Raw genomic sequence first — 23,427 nt, 5'->3', positions numbered from 1 at the left:
TGTCAAATCAAACACAACATTCAAAGACGGTTATTAGCAAATAACCGTCTTTGAATGATTGTAATTTTCAAAGACGATTGTTAAAATAACCGTCGTAAAAAGCAATTTACTTTTAACGACACAAATATTTTTATTATTATAGAGATAGGCTCAATGGGCACCAGAACTACATAAAGAGACAACCTTTATACTTTCTCACAGGGCAACAACTCATTTGTCGTTCAGTATCAAAGAATTGTACAGGCTGGATAAGCTCTATATGATTCAATTTCAGCCTTAGAGCCTGTTTAATACAAAGCTAGAAGAGCCTGAGAGCTTCTCTACAGAAAACGCTTTATACTTCTAGTAAAAAACTCTGAAAATCCCTTTTGTATCCAAACAAACTCTACTATAACACTCATAAGTTGACATGCCAACAGTAAATTAGCAATGTGGGTGCTGCATACTGGCATATGAATATAATTAAAACTATAATACCTTTAATGGGGCACAAACATGACAATAAGAATTCAAAACCTTCAACTTTGTTAGAGAGAAAAAACATAAACATGACTTACAATAATGAAAAGAGTTTTCCTTTTAGCATTGCATCAATACTAAATTGTGCACAAGACAAAGTTTAAGTCCTTCTAAATCAACAAAACTGATGCTTGTAGAACTAATCAAAAAGCTATAATCACTAGTTACTACTATTTAGGAAGCCTAATGCAATATCATTCAAATAAAAGTTCACACCTAGCTGAAATCCTTGGACACGATGATAATTTTTTAATCATTTGGAGCCTTTCACCTGAATTTGAGGAACTGATGCTGTAAATTGTCATGGAGTATAAAACTCTTGCATTCTGTAGAACATATCTTGCAAATCGAAGCTCACTTTCTTGTCCACCATATTTTTTGACACAACATCTTTTAAGTTGTGTTGAGAGGCATTTGGGAACAAATTGTGGATAACTTACGTCAGAACTTGTTTTGACGAAAAGATTCCCCTGTCAAGTCAACAATGAATCTAAGATAAAATATATTAAATAAATCAACAAAAGACTGAAATCATCCTTAAAATCGACAAACCTCGTCAACTACAAGAATTTGAAGATTGGGGCATTCATGCAGCAAATTAATTAACCGACCCAAGACATTGAACCGGAACCGGAAGATAAGCTCCATGTGGGTTAAATTGAGAAAAGTGTGTTTGTTATCAGAAAAGAAATCAGATCCCTGCATTAGTCAAATGAAGGGGAAAATAACATTAGAATATAACATTTCCTAAACATGTAAATGTAAAAGAATTACAAATTAATCTCATTTTCAAAGTAGATTTAGGCTCTACACACCACTTGAGTGCGCAGAAACTCCACATTATAAAATGTCGCCATTTGAACATCAATGGAAGCATTAGAAATATCTGCTTTGACCAATTTTGGCATTCTTTCTAAATGCTCATCACTGGAAAAGTTATTAGTAACATGCAAAGATCTTATGAGCAAGTCCTCAAGAAGTGGACATGCAGACAGAATCTGAAGAAGCAATCTAGGTTCAACGAAATGAACCTTTCTCAAGTGCAGCGTTTTAAGCGAAGGAAGATCAACAGAAGATACACGGCTGTTCAAAGTTAACCCTTTCAACTTGAGATCCACAAGTGTTGTGCTAGTGAGAATGCAACACGGCAAGTTGAGGTCAGAGGGAAGCAAAAGGCTGAGATGCTTAACTTTTCCATGTATTGTGGCTATAAGCCATGTATCGATAACAGAAGGGTCGCAAAGACAAGACACGCACTCAAGGTTAAACCTTTCGATGGGTCGTGTCACGTCTCGTCTCAGCATAACTGTGTACACCAACTGAACAAAACGATAATAGGTCTCTCCGTATTGCCAATAGATTTGGTCGTTGAAATGAAGACTGGGGACTGAGCGCCACAGAGGTCTCCACCTTTTTGACAGAACACTTGTGGCAACACTTTCTATGGTTGGCAAGAAAGAGAGGATGTGACACAGAAGTGTGTCCGGCAAAGAGCTAATCCTATCAGCCATTGTCCTGCACTCAAGAAGATAAATGGAAGCAGTCTTTTTATGAAAGACAAATGAATGCGGTTACCTGGGGAGGAGAGAAAAATTGAGAGTGTTGATTCAGTATAAGTGATGATTAATATAAGAAGTTGCTACTTCAAAAATAATGGTCAAACAAAACATTTCTTTTATTTAAAGAATGATTTCTTAAGATTAGATGAATATGATTAAAAAGATTTTCTTTATTTTAAATTCGAATCAGATTTCTTAAGATTAGGTAAAAAGAGTCAAAATATTTCTTTTCCTTATCTTGAAATTTGATTTTTCTTTTAACCGATATTATTGTTATCTTGTTGTATCATTAATTTGATTTATTTTTATTCGTCCTTTATTTTAAACTAGTTAATAACTCCTGGGTTGAACAGATTGGTTTAGAACCTACAAATTTTTAAAAATGTTAGTAAATATTATATAAATATTTATAAAAATTAATATATATTCGTAACAAATAATGTTAAATAGATTAATTATATTTTTAATACCTCAACGTTTTCAGACACTTTTAATTCTTAAATAAAATTTTGACTAATCTTAATCTCTAATATTTCTATCTATTTGTATTTTTATTTTTAAGTTCCTACCATTAAGTGGATTGTTAGATAATGATGTACCAATTCTGGTTAGTGACACGTGTTAAATGATTGTGGCTGTTCATTGACTAAAAACTATAAAATTGCTTGAATAAATGTTCAAATCATATTAAACAATTATGACGGTTAAAACTGGCAGAAAAATTGCTTCACCAGATCATTTATCAGGAGTTGTGTCTTTGTAGCAACGGAATCAACCAAAACAAACAATCACACAACATAAATTAAATCCAAAAAACCAATTTTGTCTGATATAACATTCAAAACTATAAAATCTTTATAATTAATTTTGATTATCTTTTTAACAAAATTATAAAAAATAAATTATAACAAGAACACCAGAAAACTTAAGTTTTACTGTCATTCAAAAGTTAAGTCTTTATAACAAATTTTGATTATCTTTTCGTCAGAATCTCAACTAAATATAAAAATCTATCTGTAAGTATAAATTTAGAATTCATATACAGTCTCATATGACAACTGAAAAGAACAAGACAATTTCTAAAAAACTGAAATTAGGTATGTAAATACATACTAGTTTTAAATGTAACATCCTAAAATTTTAATATAATAACTATTATTAATTTTAGTTTAAAAATTATTAGTATAAGAATTTATTTGAATTAAATTGATTATGAAGGCTTGTATTATGATATGTAAAAATTATGTATGTTTTAATTATTTTATTTAAAATTGATTTAGTTAAATAATTATTTTATCAATAAAAAGATTATGGTTGATATAAGATTGTTGAAATTATTTTATAATTACAAAAGAAAATGTGACTTCTCCATATCCTAATTAAAAATATTAAAAGATTATTAAAATTTTAAATATAATTATTTTAGTAATAATATAACATCGAGTATCTAGTTTGGATAATATATTTGTTATATTTGAATTTGTGATCATTGAGAATGATTTAAATTTTATGATGTCTTATCTTAATATATCTTGAAAGAAAATAAAATATTAGATAATGTGAATAATTAGATAAATCTAAATAATAGAACAGAAAAAAAAAGATTTGATTAATCAAAGAATATATTTCATGTGATCCCGTCTTAAATCATATACTCTGGTATAATACGAGGATAGAATATTTTCTTCTCTTAGGATTCTATAGATGGATCTTAGGAAATAGAAATTAATAAATCACATAGGACAAAGAAGAAAGAAAATACAAGAGAGAAGCTTGTTGACCAACTAAAATGAGGACAGTATAATAAGCTAAGAATGTGGGAATTACATGTGTTTGAAGAGGTGAGCTTGTGAAAAGAAAGCTCTTATCCATGACTTCCTATGATGGTGAATTTGTGCTTGACTCATCTTCTCTTTGAGGTGGCGTCTTCAATCATCTTTCTTCCTTTTCCATTCCGCTATCATTGAACTTAAAAAAGTAAAAGACTCCATAGATGCGAAGCCTACAAGCTCCACATGGAGCTACGTCAGGATATCTTAAATTTACACAAGTTTTACACATAAATGCAAAACCCAAAAATGTGTATGTATCACATCCCAATGATCATATAATTGTCCAACAGTCCTTGATTCAAAAGATTTATAACAAAATAAGAATCAACAATATATTTTATCTTTATTTTTCACAAAAATAGATTTTTAAAAAAAATGCATCACATTGTTAGGTAATCACAAATCAATTGTGCATGGAACAAAAAAATGCCTTTAATTCATTGGATTTTTTTTAATTCCTTTTATGTAAATCAATATATGTGTAACATTCACAATTTGTGAATAATTCATAATAGCCATCAAGAGTTTGTTCCTTATAATAATCGTAAAACCTTCATCCTGATAACTTGGTATCTTTTTAAAGAAAACATTCAAAACTAAAATCGTATCCATAGCAAGATCCATACAAGGAAAAAACTATCCAAATATCAAATAATTAAAAAAACTAGAATCATAACAATCAAACAATGTGGACATGCTCTAATACCAATTGTTGGGATTTTTAATCTTTAAACCTTATTCTTTATTCTTTATGCGGAAGCTAAAATTCACTGGTATATATCCTAGAACAGATCACCAAAAGTCCTAGGATCTACAACATGTATGATTATTAAGGATTAGAGTAAAATTCATGGATTCGTAGTTGGTTCCTGATCAAAGCATTCTTTGATAATCATTGAATCACGAACAACCGATGAATAATGAAATCAATAACCTTATGGTTATTCCTTAATCAGAGCCTCTTTATTCCACAATAGAACCTTCATAACTATTTAGATGGGGAGGAGAGAAACAATGTGCAACAACTCGGTATATTAGAAACCATAGCCTATTTATAGTGTGCTAACCTAATAGGTTTTCATTATTTCCTAATAGGTCAATACTAGCATCTGCTCATTTAAGTTCATATCACTTTATTTGGTAGTCTAACGGACTCACTCAATTTGATCATATTAAATAAAATTCACTATTGATAAATAAATAATATAATTATCTTAAAATATTAATCCACATTAATTATTGGTATAGAAAATTCCAACTTAACATCATGGTCGTTGCCATTGTCGTCATTGGTTAGGCCAACATTAGCTCTGACGTCAGATAGCTCCTCATTTATTTTAATCCTAATTGTTGTTCTGTTATAACTTAATTATAAGTGTGTCATGGCAAATTGTAGCCAACAAATAATAAGCAATACTTGGAATATGCTTGATCATAATGTAACATCCCTATTTTCCATGTGTGTGGTAGATAATGTTATTGCTTTGTCGTGCGATTGGATAGTGATTTATTTTTAGACTATTGAAATGGTAAAATATGACATGTTACCATATGATGCCTAGGCATGGTTAAACTCTAAAGTTTTTAAGCTAAATTTTAGAAAGAATAAGAATAATTCAGAGAAAATTCTTTGGTCAAATAATGGTCAACTCATTAATGACCCAGATGTTAATAATTGGATTTTGGTTTAGAAATATAAATTAGAAACTTGAAAGCAAATTAGTAATTAATGTAAGTAAAGTTAGAAATTAAGTGGGGATAATTAAGGTTGATTAATGGTGATCTAAATTCCATAGAATTAGAAAAGGGGTAATTAAGTCATAAGAGAACTTGACAGAGAGTAAAAGAATCAGTGGTTTTATTTCCTTATGTGAAAATGTGAGGTTGCATGGAGGAAATGGATGATGGACAGAGATACACAGGGTGTAGTGGGCAGGGAGGTTCGAAGAACCTAGGGGAATTAGCATGTGCTAACTACCCAACATTTGGTACACTCATTTAGCGCAGGTAACTCACAGGTCTCAATTTACTACTCCTAATGGGCTTTAAGACTGTGCTTTTTGAGTTGGGAAATGAGGGGCCGATGTATAATGTATCCATATGTAGTGGTCACTCCCGATTGTCTTCCACATGATTTTGTAAGGTCATCAAGACCTAGGAGGATTGGTGGCAGTGATTAGGCCCAATGGTGAATTGTGATAATTACACACTTAGGATGCGATAGTGTTGTTTGTTTAGATAACCACACACAATGATTACATAGATTGTATGTTTTAATTTTGTTTTACTATTGCCTGTTGTTTGTGGAATTCAAGGAGCAGAGGACTCACCCCTACAACCAACAACTTTTAGGTACTGACGATGCTGAGTACACCAAGGCGTCTGCAGGCTTAATGTAGCTCGCAAATAGAGCAGGTATGGCCTAACACTGTAACGTAAACTACACATTACACCTGCCATACTTGAGTCCACGTAGTGCCAACTAATAAACTGGATACGACATGCATCGAGTACACCATTGGAGGTTACAGAGGATCAAGGTGACCATTTGTGCATATCGTCTAAGGAGTACTAGAAACTACTGAGGCAGTTGGAATCAGTGTTTGAGGAGGAGAGTGATGATTTTTGTGCATATCGTCTAAGGAGTACTAGAAACTACACATTACATCTGTACTTCTAGTGTGATAAGTAATCTGCTCTGGTCCTGGTTTCTTTACTGTTTTGATGCATTTTGAGATATATTTTCTCCACATACATGTATTTTGTTGTAGCAATGATGAAAAATGTATTTTATTTATTATTACATTATTATAGGTTATATATATATATATATATATATATATATATATATATATATATATATATATATTTCTTTTGTTTATCATTATCACATTTTGCTTAAAAAATAGTATAGGAAAATGTTTTTATTATTTATAAGTGGCGGTAAAAAAAGTGATGCATAATTCTAAAATAAATTAAACTAAAGCGTTTTCAAACAATATTTTCAGTTTAAATTTTAAGGTATTAACAGATAAAATTGTGAAGAAAGCTAATGTTAATGTTTGTCGGGTACTTGAGAACCTTAGCTATTCGTACCTTTTTTTTCCTTTAGCAGCCTATTAATTTAAAAGGGGACTCTTATTTCTAGTATTTCTAATTCCAAATTGTTCGTTGTGAGTGTGTAGGAAACAAAGGATCTGCTTATGAAAGATAGTTTTTTCACAAGTTTAGGATGGAGTTGACGGTGGATAATCTGATAACGGGGAGATTTAGGTTGGATGGACGGGAGGTAAAGGATGGGGTGGTTTAAGTAAAATTATTAACAAAAAAAATAGAAAAGGAAGTTATATTTAAAATTTAAAGGAGATAAGTTTAACAATTGCCTAAATAAACTAAAGCGATAACATGCTAATATAGGAAAATTGTCATTTGTCTCATTTTTTTTATCACCAAGATATTGGAGTGAAATATCTATCAAGTTTACTTATTATTAATCTCCTTCTGGAACCTAATTGAGCATCATTTTAACTGAAATTTCTCTTTTCAATCACTTTTTTTTTTCATCCACAAAACTCAGAATTCTTATCTAAGGGAACCAAGCCCAAAACTACTCTACTCATATCAAAGACTTGTTGGTTGTCTCATTTTTGTTTTGAAATATGGTTTCTTGTAGTGTATTTCTTTTCTTTTCTTTTTACTTTTGTTTTTGAACCGTAACTAACTCAAAAGATAAAATATCACACTTACTTTCAAATCATAACTAACTCATTCTTTTATTTAAAAAAAATATGGTTTCACGTGTAATTATTCTCTTATAATCTCAGTGACCACAAATTATTCACAATTTTGGAGTCTCCCACTCTCAAATCTTTTCTTCTTCCCATAGCCGAGCCGGTAGGTTCATTCTCTTCCAATACTCATTGTTATAATTTTTCCTGCTTCATTCTTTGTTCTCATACATCTGTGTTGGTAAATTTTTTTATTTCACATGTTTTCTATTTTTTTGAAATTCAAATTGTGTTCAAATATTAGCTTTATTGATTGATTTTATTTTATTATGCTTTTGTTTTGCTTGATCAAGTGTTAGGATGTGATAATATTTTATTAGTTTTCTTTATCGCGTTAGTCCAAATTTATAACACATGCATAAAATAATTACTTTTAAAATTGTGCTGATTTGTTATCTTTTCCCCGTTATGCATGGCTATTGAGTTTTTTATTTGCATCTCTCTCTAAATTTTCATATTCTGAATGGACTATTACTTTTGTAAGTATTTAAATTAGTTAACTTATTTATTAGTTATATTAGTTTTTTTTTTTCCTTTCAAGAATAAGAATTCTTGAGGTTATTTGCAGACAAAAAAGGTAAATTGGACACAAAGGTTGAAGAGACGAGGGATTGTTCAAGTTACATAAGTTATTTTGTCAAGAAAACATGAGTCTGACTCAATAGTTGAAAAGAGAGTGTTACTTGCACATAGAATCACATAAGATGACAACATTAATTCTTTTATACATGTATTCCATTTTTATGTATCCCTTCATTACTTCATTTTTTTTAGCATTCTTTTATGCTTTGACTTTTATGGTATGATTTATTATTATATAGATTAATTGCATAGCAGAGTTAAAAATTGATGTATATAATTCTTTATCAACATTTTGTAATTATGATTTTATTATTGTCATTACTATAATACATTATAGATTTGTATTCATAATTAAATGATTTTGTTATTGTCATTAATATAATATATCATAGATACATATTCATAATAATTTTAATATAAATGCGTTAATTGTTTATTGCTTATCATCATTTGATTTAACTGATTTATGGAACATGTTAATATAAATTTGTTGTTACAAATAATTATTTATTATCTTTTTAATTATGTTAATGGAAAAGTTTTCTTTGCCTCTGCAAATTTAAGTTTTCTTTTAAATGATGATATTTATGTTTAAACTTATTAATATAAAAATTATATATAAATAAATTTAATAAAGAATAATATTTTTTTCGCAAAATCAAGTAGACATATTTACAGTTAACTCACACAAATGAAAAATTTACCTGAAATCATATTAACATTTAAATTTTTTGGATTAAATTAATTTTATTTAATTCATTATTATATTGGTACAATATGAATTATAAAAAGTAAGAAATTAATTTTCCCTTATATATTTATATTATATGTGTAAATATATTAATAAATAAATCATGTATAATATCAAACTCTTGAGATGAGCATTTTTTTTATTAAAACAAGAATAAGAATTTACAATTAACTTAAAAGAAGAAACAATTTATCTAAAACTACATTAACATTTAAATTATTAGAGTTAAATTAATTTTTTTTAATTTATTGTTATTATACTTTTAATATAATATAAATAAAAATTTTCTTGTTTACTAACATGTGACATAATTAACTTATTAAATATGTTATTTTATCTAAACATGGGATGGGATGAACATTCTCTTTTGAAATGAAACGAAAAAATTTATGAATTCTCTTTCTTTCTGTAACTCACAAAAAACAAAAAACGTTTGACATATGATTTATTGTAAAATTTTACATTATCTTACAAACTTGGACAAGAAGCTTTTACATTAAGTATTTAAATTGTTTTGGAATTTAATTTTTTATTAGAATTACAATTAAAATTTTATATTTTGAGGTTAAAAAATATAAATTCTTAAATCATATTCTACATTATTTTACAAATTTGGGCAACAAGGTTTTTAATTAATTAGGATATTAAATTGTTTCGGCTTTTAAAAAGTATTTTTTTATTACATTATAATTTTATATTTTTAAATGTAAAGAAAAATTGTATTTTTTAGTCAAACTATTTGGGATGAACGTTTCTTTATTAAATCATGTAGTAAAATTTATACTTGACTTACAGAAAGGAACAATTTGATTAAAATTACATTAACAATTAAGTTATTAGGGTGAAGTTATTTTAAATTTTTTATATTGTACTTTTAATATAAATATATTTTTTTGGCTTTTTTAACTAATTTATGATTATGTTATTTTATCTAACATGAAATAAATATTTTCTTATGACATGAAACAAGGAAATTTATAAAATCATAGGCTTGGTGCATATATAATTTACTGTAAAAAATTTATATTGTCTTACGGATTTGGAAGCTTTTTCTTTAAGTATTTAAATTTTTTTGAATTTAAAAGTATTTATTGTTGCAGTTATAATTTTGTAAATTTATAAAAGGCTGCTTGATGCATGATTTATTATAATTTTAAGATAAAATAATTACTATAAGGAATATTATTTAAGTACATATTGTTTAAAAATTTACAAATATTTTATTGAATCATATACATAACATTGATCAAAACAATAGACTGTGCATGACTCGGATACTAAAACTAATTTATTTAAAAGGAGGAGGAATCTTGAGTAGCACATGAAAATTCCTATATGCTAATCAATATATATATATATATATATATATATATATATATATATATATTATAGGATATGTGAATATAAATGATGATATAAATAAGGCTTAAATATGTTTTAGATTTTTGATAAATTAATGAATTTTGTTTTGAATTTTTAATTTTTTTTTTGTGTTAGATCATTGATATATTAAAATTTTTAAAATAAAATTTACTAAGTACATAAAACATATTAAGGCTACAAATAATATCAAATGAAAATATATATATATATATATATATATATATAGATATAGCAGGTTAAAGTGTTCATATATTTAAATCAAACATAACTTTAGCATCAACTAACAAACCAATAAATAAATAAAATGCAATTAACAATTATCAAATGATTTTGCTAAATAATAATAATTAAATTATAAAAATATCAAGTGGGTTAAACTGGTTGACCGGCAAATCTGCAGACCAAACCTGTTGGGAATTGCTATATACACTTTCCCTTGCTACTGGTACATTCCCCTTTGGATTTTATTTTCCAAAAATATCCCTGAAAAGTACACTGCTCTCCACTCTCCCCAAGTGTCTCTCCCACTACCTTCGGATACTTCAATTGTTTTGTGATTTCATATACCACCTGGGACACAATTGCTCGTGAACCATGGGTGGAATTAACATTGACAAAATTATATGATTTGAGGGCTCAATCTTGCAATGAAGAGGGACTCTATCTGTGCCAAATTCCTTTACAACTTCATTGTGACGAGGATTCTTATGCGGCATATCTTTGCCTGTTACTTTGATCTTTTAAAGCAATTTTCTATTTTTATAAACTCTACTTTGATTCAGCATCCCTATATTGTTGCAAATTTCATATTTTTTTGGGTTATACAAAGGGTTGCTAGATCAAAACAGAAACAAAAGGCCATTTCTGGCTGCACTATGGAGGTGTGTGTGGGAGTAAATTAAATAGGATGTGGATAGTGATTTGGCTTGTAGGAGCGTGGTCCTTATGGTTTCATAGGAATGATTCAATGAATGGCAAAACCAACCTCTTTCTGTCTCAGATCCGTGGCTTGATTAGGCTCTCTATGTGCTTGGGGGTGTGTTGTTGTTTTGCTGATTGTGTGGATTATGTAGTCCTTATTGCCTTGTATGGGCTTGCTGCTATGGGTTTCTTCACTTCTTGTGATTAACCCTTTAATTAATGTATATAACTTGTTTGCCTTTGAAAAAAAATAGAAACAAAACTAACCATGGAAGACTATGCCAACAACATCCGCGTGCGGCGATGGTAGGTAGTCGAGACCTAATCTTTTCGTCAAAAGGGAGTGTATGCAATAACATGGAGTGGATTTTTGGGAAAAAATAATTAAAAGGAGGGTATTTTAGTAAAAGATTTGAGTGGAAATGAAAATTTCCAACCCGTTTAACTGTTGCCTAAACGAGTCAACCCCTTATAGGCCTGCATTTATATGGGTTGACAAAAATTGGGCTTAGGTCCACACAGACCACATATTAGATGGAGGAGTTGATATTAACCCCTCAAAAATTGCTATTGGCGTCTAGAAGATTTGTGAAAAGACCAAAACATTATTTTCTCCTTTCCTCTCATTATCGGCACCACCCCTTCCCCACCAACCTTTCTTCCTTTCTTCATTTCCTACTTCCCTTTCCCTTGCCTCACGAAGCTCTCTCCTATGTAGGTTTTTTTTTTTTTTTTTGCATTTGATATTCTAATGAAATCGTGATTTTATTGTGTAATTTGTAGAACAAAATAGACTTTGTTGTATTACAAAATTTGCAACCCAACAAAATCACGACTCCCTTTTTTTTCTTTCAATCTTTTAACAACCTAATGGAATCATAATTTTATTGTTATAAAATTTTCCAAAAACATAATTTTCAATCTAAAAAATCAATCATATATGAAAAAAATTGATTTTCTTTGGTTATCAGACTATATTTAGGCAAAAATAAAATGATTTTTTGCATCTCTATTTAATTCTATCATCCATATCTATTCCAAAACAACTTTACAATATTATTTCTACTCTATCTCCCATATTTCTCTTAAACCAAACTACAAAACATATCGCTTCATTTTTACTTTATTTTTCTTTTTTTTCAAATTATCTCTCTTTTATTTTTATTTATTATATTTCTCTCAATCATACGGATAAAAAAGACTTAGAAACAAGAGGAATGAAAGGCAGGACCAACGAAAATTGTTACCCTCGGTAAAAGTGAAACGAATGAAAAAAAAAAACATTTAATACCAAAGGTGCTAGTATTCGAACCATGTCATATATTTTAGTAAAAGTGCCACATAAGCTGTCTTGAGTAGCTTAGGAAAATAAGCTAAAATGATCTTATGAATCATCCAAAAAATACTTTTTATAAATTTTTCCAAACACTTAAATAAGCACTTGTTGTATAAGATAAAGTCTAAATAAGTTGTTCATAAAATCTTCCAAACTGAGGCCACTATTCTCTAAAACTCTTCTGCATAATAATATTTCTTGCAAACTGAAACTCAATCTATAATTATTAAGACAACGTTACAAACCTCTTTTCATTCAGATAGTTGCTTTTCTGGTCGAAAAGGCTCTAGTTACATAAAATTTCAGTTTTCAGCCTTGGCGTAGGATATGAGGAACTATAATCAAAAGAATAACAAGAAATTAAGGAATACATCCTATCGTAAAACAATAAATTTATCATCAACTTTGTGTGTTTTTCTGCTATACACTTCATTCAAACCATCTAAACGATTTCCCTGCTAACAAGTTATACAGTGGAGTAGATACTTAAACTTCCATGCAATTATCATGCTATCCATATCCCCATTAACCACAAGTTATACAGTGGAGTAGATACTTAACAGTTTTCCTTCTTTTAAAATTATTATAGCGATATAATGAAAGAGAAACAATGACACAAATGTCAAAATATACAACAAAAATCCAACTTTGAATCTCATAATAAACTCACCAACTCCCCATCAAAATCATCTAAATGAGTATACACATCGAACATACACGTGTATGTTCTTTGTTACTTCTTCATTGTTAAGAGGCCCCATTCCCAGAACATACAAAATACTACTAAACTCAACCTCACCCTGCAGAGTTTGAAGCGCAGCCAAATTGATAACTGCTTAAAGGAGAAATGCTTTGTCGCTGAGACAAAATCAATAACATATCTCGGTGGTGAAGTGAGTATGTACAAGTGGTTTTAAGAATTCACTAAAAGTCTTGTGAAATTCATTATATCCTCTTTTTCAACTTCCTTTGGATTGGGCATGTACAGAAAATATAAAGGCAAAGTTCGACCAATAAGAGAGGCATCACAACTAAATAATAAGTAAAATGCAGGGCATTAACATCCTAATATCATAAAATGTAGATATAGCTCAAACTCACCCATATTGGCTTCGTTTCATTGGCTAATTCCAAATCCCAATACTTCTCAGTTTTAGTCCTTTTCACCTTTATTTTGTCACCCTGATAACACATGCAGAAGCAAACTCACTTGGTAAAGATTTTATATTTCATCTTCAACAATGCTTCCTCTGAGAGTTCTCAGTTCACGAATCTAACAACTCTAAAAGCATATATATTTGTGCAAGTAAAGATTGAAGAATGCAAGATACCCATTTGTTGCTAGTTAATGGCCTACAAGTATATTTGCTTCCAGTGTGTTAGATTGTTGTTGATACACTTCAGCTCTAACAAAATTTGCATCTAGGTAGCCTTATTTTGCTAGTCTTCTTTTATAAATGATCGAATTATCGCAGAATTTTCATGAAGTATCTTTGTATGCAACTCAAGCTTGGAATGGAAATTTGGAAGTATCACGTCTTGTATTGCACAAATATAAGAGGCCCAATAAAGTCCCAACACCTAGTTCTTATTATATATAGGAATGCATTCTAAAACACAACTTCCTCTTATACAGTTTTGTCTATTTCTTTTCCATTTTTTTTAATTTATACTATGTCATTTAATTGTTGAGATTTTATACACTTTTATAAAATCTGTAGACTATCCAAGTTCTAGTATTAGGTGAAGCCACTCTGCAATAAATGGTAACGGTACTTATTAGTAAAAATTCTCACTAGGTATGAATCAAAATATCTCATGGTGACCACTATTAATATGTAGGGTTGGTAGAGTATGATTCAACAAGGGCATAACATCTTAAGCCATGATCATTAGATGTTCACCACCAGACACCAGTAGCTAGCTACAATTAATCTTTTGTTATTCATAGCTACAGTTAATCTAGCATAATAGTTTCTTTTTTTTTTTCTTTTTAACTTTCACTTACATTTTGTAACACCTTCTACCCCGACATATATATAAATAAATATAATATATTGGTAAACAAAATCGCATGGGTAAAAGGTTCACATTCACTTCAATTATCAAATAAAACTCATTAAAAACATATTTGACTCAAAATAAGGCCGTCAAAATTTACAAAAATATTTTGTTAAATCAGTGAGGTGAAATAAAATAGACTAACATCATAAAATTAACATAAAAACTTATATCCCAATGTCACATCTTATCAAAGCGTTGTGTCCCGACGTCCTTCAGCACAATATTCCTTAAAGCAGTTCACCTAATCATCTGCTCCCCTGAACACAAAGTTCAAGATCATCACAGGATCCAAACACAAACAGCAAATCGGGAGTGAGTTATCACATTCCTAACTAATAGATAAACAAGATAAATAGATATACACATCATATAACCAAATAAAACTTACTTACACGTAATTCACGTAATTCCACCACTTTGTCATTCAAAGTTCATTTTTCATCCATCAATCACATTACACAAGAATCACACGCTCTGATCAAGACATAATGACACATCAATTTCATAATAAACAATTAGCAAGCGCATGAGACAGTTATGCTAAGACTCAAGCCTATATGCAATGTGGTACCATGTCAGTGAAAAACCACCCTGGGGCGCTTAGGAGTACATAACACGACACACCACACAATGGGTTTGTCAGGTCACTCTCACTAAATAAGATCATAGGGAGACCAGTCAGGGTCACAATGTTTTGTGAGAATGCTCCAACCATATGGGATCAGCATAGGCTTAAAGGAGCACTCAAACCCGGTGACCCCCAAGGCCTACACTCCGAAGAGTCCGTCAGGACCTCTCCCTCTTGATTTAAGTCCAACCCCTAAAGTCATTTTAGCACACAGACACTACTTGTGAATTATACAATACCCACGACCTCACACTCGTATTTTAAACACGTACAACATATTGCGCTACAATTTAACACTGGTTCCTAGATAAGAAACCTACACTTTCTCTTTAACACTGGTTCCTAAATAGGAAACCTACACTTTCTCTTTAACACTGCGTATTTACACTTTTCTCAAGATAACACTGGTCGGGTTATTGTACAATTCACAACTTACAACACAAATAATGTCACATCAAGAGTTAATCACACACTTATTCACAACCAAAAACTCATTCACAATTTTACATCTCGTAATGTCACAATCCACCATCACATGTTTTCATGTATCTCACAATTCAACACTTGTTCTACTTTACACTTTTACTCAATCTCAATAACAATATTATAATCTCAAGACAACATATTATTCCATAATTCATCACATATTTCATTTATAAGCACTGCTCATGAATTATATAATACTCACGACCTCATACTCGTGTTTCGAACACGTTTAACACATTGCGCTACAATTTAACACTGGTTCCTGAATAGGAAACCTATATTTTCTCTTAAACACTGCGCATCAACGCTTTTCTCAAGATAACACTAGTCGGGTTATTGTATAATTCATAGCTCACAATATAATTATTGTCACATCAAGTGTCAAACACACACACTTATTCACAATCAAATATCATGCCCACATTTTAACATCTCATAATATCACATCAACCATCTCATTTTTACATGTATCTCGCAAATTAACACATTGATACAAAACATATATATGTATATGTATATAGTAAATTAAACTACATTATTTTTAATCAAAGGATTTCTATAACAATTAATTTAATATTACATCAAAAGAAATTATCACTAGACATTAACCTTACAATTTTCTTTAATTTATTATTATAGTATTACAATAATTATATACACATAACATGTTGATCATCGTCGTAGAAAAATTAGAACAAGATAATAATTTATAAAAAATAAGTCATTGAATAATATTATTTAAAATATAATTTACGTTAATAAAAAGAGCTTAATTTTTCTAAGGGATTCACACTCAACACAAAAACACATCAATTTCATAGCAATTTCTCATTGGGACATCAACTGATTCATCAAACATATATAATTCACTGTAATAATTAAAAGGATAAAATGAAAATTGCAAAAATACCCCAAAACTTATTCCAATTGATATCTCTAAGGATCCCTAAACATGTTCTCACTAATCCCCAATTGTGAATAACTCATCCCTTACTTCTAAGCGGGCTCACGTGTCTTCAGCCAGCGATAGCAGCATCACTAGCGGTTCCTTGAGATTCCTCCAGTTTTTTTTCTCTAACTGCTCCGATAGAGTTCTCAAACGTCAGAGTGACAGAGAAGGGATTGAAGCCTCCACTCGTACTGTCTTGGTGAAATTCCTTTTTCTCTCTCCATGAATATTATCTTGCAGATCCCAAGAGTGAAGGTGTGCGAAACTGAATCGCAAACCACATATCAAAGTTTCATGAAAATCCAACGGTTAACGAAACTGGGATCGTAGTTTTACTGAGGCCGTTTTGGGTTTCTGCGGGAAAGGAAAAGGCTACGATGCAAAAGGTATTTCTCTCAGCTCAAACATGATATCAAAATTCCCAACGGTGAGAATGCTCGAAATCGGGTTACGAACGTGGTGCTCAAATTTCACGACGATCCAACGGTGAACGAGTTCGAAATTGTCATTTTTCTGAGACAGGTTTGGTGGGCTGCGGGAAAAAGAAAGGGTTTTGAGTGGAGAAAAGAGAAAAACGAAAATGAGGGGAAGAGGAGACACCTGACTTAACATATAGCTATTTATACTTAGGGTACTCAGTCTATTATTTGCTCTATATTTATTTATTTATTTACTAAAAAGATTTTTAAATTTATTTACGAAAAATTGGGATGTTACACATCTGCCCAATTAACTTTGGAACAAACACCTAAATTATCGTCATCAATTACTAGTTACTCTATTACAATTTAGGTACACTCCCCCCCCCCCCAAAAAAAAATTACAATTCATCTTACTTTAAGAATATTAAATTATTGTAGTCTCTTTTCTCTTTCATTTTCTTTTTCTTTATGAGACTCAATCATAAAATAATGTTGTATTAGTATTTAAACAAAATTGACTTTCACAATGTCCGCATATAGTATATACCTTGCATTTTTTTTAAACTATACTATTGTGGGAATTTTAAAAGCAAAATACACCTATTTTTGTAAAAAAGACATAATAGATTTATTCTTCCTAATACATAACTAAGATAGGCAAACTACTATAGTTAGTGTTACATTCAATCTCTATTGAGCACAAATTTTATACTTAGCTTTCTTAAAACCCATTCTTCTTAGATTTTATGTAGACTAACAAATTCTGCTTAAATCACAATTAGTGTATGTAAACATGGAAAAATACCACTTGCACACATAGAATAGTTTAGCATAATTTTCTCACCTAACATGAAGATATGAATCCATACCAAGAGAATGACCACTTACCTATATATAGCAACTGAATCAAAATAAACACACGCACACACATGCACACGCATGCACATACACTTCTTTCCACCTTTCAAGTAGTTCAAATTTCATAGTTATAATAAACACTTGCAACAAAAACACTTAAAGTGCTTTAAAACACAGAGTTACAAAAATCTAGTGAACCTATATATAGCAACTGATACATAAGAACAAGCAACTAAGCAAAACTCTTTAAACGAGATTTAAAACCTCATTCAAAATAATTAAATTAAATTAGATATCACAATATAAATGTTCTCTGACCTTACTTTCAGTTTTGCCACTTGAATTCGGTGTAGTAGAGTTCCCTTGAAAATTTGTCACATTAACCACACAATTCACATAAAAATAAATAAAATTCATTTCCATATAAATAAAAAAGGATGCACATTGAACAAAATAAATAGTTAAATAACATCAGTTTGATGTTGCACAGCAAGGGTTTCAACCGAAGAGGGAACACCACCGCCTAGGGTTTCTAAATTGGACTCTATACAAGGCTCATTGGAGCTTTGTAACTCACCACGCTATGACTCAGGGCGGACGACAATTTGGAAAATCATTTTGTTTCCTTGGTGTGTTGTGGTTTTTGGTGAGAATCATTTCCTTTGGTGCCTGGCTCTGGGAGAGGTTGGGGTTGTAGTGCACGAGCATGGCGTAGTGACAGAGGGAGAAAGAGAAGTGAAGGTTTGGAGAGGTTGTGTTGTGCGTTTTACGGTGTTGAAAAGAGAAACCTTTCTGGTCCTGCAAAACGCCACAATTTTCTGATGCAACACACGGGAGACACCTTCAATGGCTTGTGAGTGAGGGCACGAGTGCAAGCGATTGTGTGAGTGAGTGAATGCATTTTTAATTGGTCAAATCAGCGCGTAAACCACGACGATTTTAACCATCGTTGAATGCCACTTTCTAAGACGGTTTTTATAAAATTGTCGTCGTTGAAGTCTTTCATATTACAAAATTGCCACTACACTTAGATTTAAGACTCTTTTGGGAACCGTTGTCTTAGAATATAATTTTTTTAGTAGTGTGACAAAGTTACCTCCCTAAAAACATGGCTACCTGGATGTTGTAAAATTATTTTCATTAAATCATAAAATTATTAACTTGTCTGTCCTGGGTTAAGCAAATTGTAGTGTAGGTTAACATAATCAAAACATTTATTGTTTTTACTATTCTATTCAAAGCTAGGCATATGTCCATGTATATAGGTTCTTAGCTCTTATAACCCAAAGTAGATACTTATTGGAACTATGACTTTATACAAGTTGGTCAATAAATCTATAAGGTAAGTGTTTTGTACGCAAAGCCCATAACCATAGAGTCTGCAATCCATGAAGCCCGTTCCGCAAAGCTTGCATTCCTATAAGGCCATTTTTTCTTAGTCCACGCCTACCCTGCATAGTCCATAGGCTTAGCAAGCCAACCCGCATTTGACAAAAAAAAAGAACTAGAAAATAAAATTTTAAAATGTAAAATTTGACTCATTTAAAAAACTATAAATTGTTTAATAAAAAAAATTTATTTGCCGAAAATGGTAACATAATTTGCAAGCCACCTAAAAAATATTTTTCTACATCATGTTTACTTAATTTGTAATTCTATACTAAATCAAAATAGGCTTGCTTGAATTTGTTGGTGTCTTCAAAGTACATCAGAGATGTTGCCACTTCATGGTGGTTGCTTATGGAATCAACATCAATCTTATTGATGAGATTACTTGCAAGTCTAATATCAAAGCTCAGGTAGTGTACAAATAAATTTCCTTTGTATTATTTTTGGTTTAATAACTAAGTATTTCACATTGTATTCTTTTTTGCTTACAAACTTGTATAAACTGCAGTTTCCTAGCCCCATGAGTACTTTTCTTTTATGGGTGTGACTTCTCAACTGCAACTAGAATCCACAGTTTGAAATGACTACACTTCTAGTAGTTCTGTATGTGGGTGCCTTATAGAACATGTTTATTAAGAGTGCCAAGTACAACATATACATGTAGTTACGATTCTCACCATCGTTTCAATACGTTTTCTTTAAGTTTTTACTATTATTATAAGATTACCTTGTTTTAGTTTTCAATGGATGCAGACATTGTCTATAATCAACATTTATAATTAAATTAAGCATTCATTTTTTTAAAAAACAATCTTTTAGTATGTGATTTCATTAGTGTACACCGTTTGGGACGACTCCTCTAGGAATATCGACTATTTCTTAAACATTTACACCACAAGGTTCAATGCTTGGAGGGTTGTACACCGTTAGGGATGACTCTTCTAGGAAGATTGACCGATCCTTAAGCATTTACACAAGAAGGCTCAATGCTTAGAGGATTCTACACCATTCGGGACAACTCTCTAGGAAGACCGAGTGGCCCTTAAGCATTTACGCCACAAGGCTCAACGCTTGGAGGGATGTACACCAGATTGAGATCACTTCACCGAGACCAATTGAGAGAATATTGGATGTCCGATCCTAGTGCAACAGTTGGACCTCTAAAATTGGACTTGATCAAACCTTAGGCCGAGTCACATTTCATAAATAAAGGTGATCCCCTCTTGTCACCCTAGAATCACATGCAATCTAAGTTTTCGTGATGACTCTAGAGCCTTTGACTTTGAGGCCCTGGGATCCAAACGCCGACAATTAGTAAATAATAATAATGATACAATTTTCATATAATGCAAAAAATGATTTTTTTTTAAATTGCTTGCCATCTTAATTCCTATTCCCATTAAACAAATTAAATTAGTTGATCACTAAAAAAAAATACTTGATGTATTTAAGAATACCTAAACAAGTTGAAATATATAATTTGAAGAGTGAGATCTTGGATCTCTTTAATCTCTCAATACCTTGTCTTTCTTTTGTAAATTAAATTGATGTCAATTTGGATATTATTTCTGATTGATTTTCTTCATATGGGCAACAAGTCTAATCTTCTATAATGAATTTGTTCATAATTATATTATAACAAAGATAAAAAATAACAAAATTATTTTATTAGAAACTCAATGTAATTTTTATTATTATGAATTAAAAATAAAATTCAGTAATTTATCAGAAACCTAAAACATATTTAAGTCTTATTTATCAATCTAACAAAATATTTTAAAATAAGGTTTTACCAAGTAGTTAGATGTTACATGATATCGCCAGTCATTTTTTTGCCCTAAATTTCATCAACTTTATTATTTTTTAATTCAGAAAATATACATATATATTAAAACTAGAATAAGTGAAAAATTTACAAAAAAATATATTCTATACAACCACTTTGTTGAACGTCACGTGTTGCCCGTAATTTTGGAATTGAGGACTGAAATAACGAGATTGTAAAAAATTGAGAGACTAAATTCGTAAATTAAATTATAGGAGACTAAAATTGAATTTTAAGACAAATAAGGAGACCAAATTTACAATTTAGTCAAAATACAAAAATGTTATCACTATCATTTTAAGTTATTCACAAGACATCACACCGTGATAGTTTTGCTTGGCAGAACATTACTAACACTAATTTATAATTTATCCCTAAGCCTGTGGTTTTTCATAAGATCTAATATAACAAAACATCACAAAATGTGACTCAACTTACAAATACCTTTTTTTAGAGAACTTACATATACTTGTCGATGAAGAAAAAGTTAGGTTAATTTGATATGAACGAAACAAGTCAATATCCTTAGAAATTAGAATTACTAATTAATGAAGAAACTTGTTATAAAAAATTAATGAAAACACTAACATCAATAAACTTTTTGCAAATTAACACACACAAAAATAACTACTTGCACTCTTAACTATTCAAACAAAAGTTTACAACTTGTAGAACACCTTGTGCACAAGGATAACTTTTGAAACATTTCGAGCTTTCTTTCCTTATTGATATCATTGTTGCAGCTGATTGTCATGATCTGTAAATATTTTGAATTCTCCATAATATATGTTACAAATCGAAATTCATCTTTTGAGCCATTGTAACGTTTAAGAGTGCATATTTTAAGATGAAATGAAATGCATATAGGAACAGATTGCGGGTAGTCGCCTTCAGCAAATAATGCAGAATCCACCTGTTATATAATACAACATATGTGAAGAAAAAGAAGAAAAGAAAAAAAAAAGAGCAGAAAATAAACTTAACTCAACAAACCTTATAAATGGTAAGAATTTGAAGTTTGGGGCAACGCTTGATCAAATCTAAGACGAAAAACCCCCCACGATAAGAGAAGAATTCAAGGTGGGTTAAATTTTGAAACTCAGAAGTGAAGCCATTGTGGTCTTTCTGCAAGAGTTACACACAATAACAAAGCATGATAAACAAAATTAAACTAAACTTTGAAAGTAATAACAAATTAACAAAAAACCTCACACTTATAATAAGTACCCAATTTATGCGCAAGAACTGAACATTATCAACAACTTCCAAGGGAAACTCTGGTGTAAATATATGGGCGCGGAGCAAATTGGACAATCTTCTAAACTCCGTTTCGACCACGTAGCTTTTAAACATCAAATCACTGGCTTCCAAGTCTTCAAGATTAGGACTCCCAGAAAGAAGCTGCGCAAGATCTCTATCTTTCGAGAAAGCGACGCTGCTCAAGTGCAGGATCTTAAGCCGGGGAAGATAGACACAACAAGAGTTATTAAACGACAAAACAACATTCAACAGTTTCAACACCACAAGGGTTTTGCAGCTGAAAAGCAAGAAGGAGGGCAATTCTACCGCACAACCCAGAGAGAGGTCGAGGTGCTCGACTCTGTGTTGCGTTGCAGCGGAAATCCATGCGTTCACATGAATGGGATCGAGAGGGCAAGAAGAACTGAGGCAGAATCTTGTGAAGGGTTGGTCCATGTCGTGCATGAGGATGAATGCGTGCACCCTCTGAGCAAAGAGGGAACAGGTTTCGTGGTTGTTGTCGTCATGGTGGCTGTGGTTGAAGTTGAGAGTCGAAACGGAGCGCCATAGAAGTTTCCACCTCTTGGAGAGAACACTCGTTGCAACTGCTACATTGGTTGGGACTAAGGAGAGGATGTGAGAGAGCACTACGTCAGGCAAATTACTAATCCGGTCAGCCATTGTTTACAAGCTTTAGATGAAGGATGGAAATTATTTGGTTTTCCACACGGGTCTCCTCCTTTGGAAGCAATCCTCTTCAGGGTAATAAACAAGGACTCTTCCCGGGAAATTTGAACCTTCAATTCATTCACTCCCTATTGCTTGGTGAAGGATTGAAATTATAAAGCTACAAAAGAATGGAATTTTGTGAGTTGAGACCGAACAAAGTGATGATC

At 30.9% G+C, this 23,427-nt stretch overlaps 1 protein-coding gene across 1 annotated transcript; it reads right to left on the bottom strand.

Moving 5' to 3' along the window:
- Positions 1–12,973: 12,973 nt before the first annotated feature.
- LOC114397211 (F-box/FBD/LRR-repeat protein At5g56420-like) lies at positions 12,974–23,212 on the bottom strand. The gene is made up of 6 exons (XM_028359310.1): positions 22,520–23,212; positions 22,286–22,417; positions 22,086–22,205; positions 13,773–13,853; positions 13,409–13,471; positions 12,974–13,006 (listed from the first exon to the last, which is right to left on the bottom strand). The coding sequence occupies exons 1-6, from the start codon at positions 23,210–23,212 to the stop codon at positions 12,974–12,976; spliced, it is 1,122 nt and encodes a 373-aa protein (XP_028215111.1).
- Positions 23,213–23,427: the final 215 nt, after the last annotated feature.

This window comes from Glycine soja, chromosome 18 (assembly GCF_004193775.1).
Source record: "Glycine soja cultivar W05 chromosome 18, ASM419377v2, whole genome shotgun sequence".
NCBI lineage: Eukaryota > Viridiplantae > Streptophyta > Magnoliopsida > Fabales > Fabaceae > Glycine > Glycine soja.
This window is presented reverse-complemented; position numbering and strand designations above follow the sequence as displayed.

What these genes read in the sequence shown, in the direction of transcription:
- LOC114397211 (XM_028359310.1), bottom strand. Translation starts at nt 23,212, where the DNA reads ATGGCTGACCGGATTAGTAATTTGCCTGACGTAGTGCTCTCTCACATC. An exon ending in AGTTCTTGCGCATAAATTGG is followed by an intron (nt 22,418 to 22,519) that starts GTACTTATTATA and finishes TAACTCTTGCAG; the next exon opens with AAAGACCACAATGGCTTCAC. An exon ending in GGCCTCTTAACAATGAAGAA is followed by an intron (nt 13,007 to 13,408) that starts GTAACAAAGAAC and finishes TTTTGATTATAG; the next exon opens with TTCCTCATATCCTACGCCAA.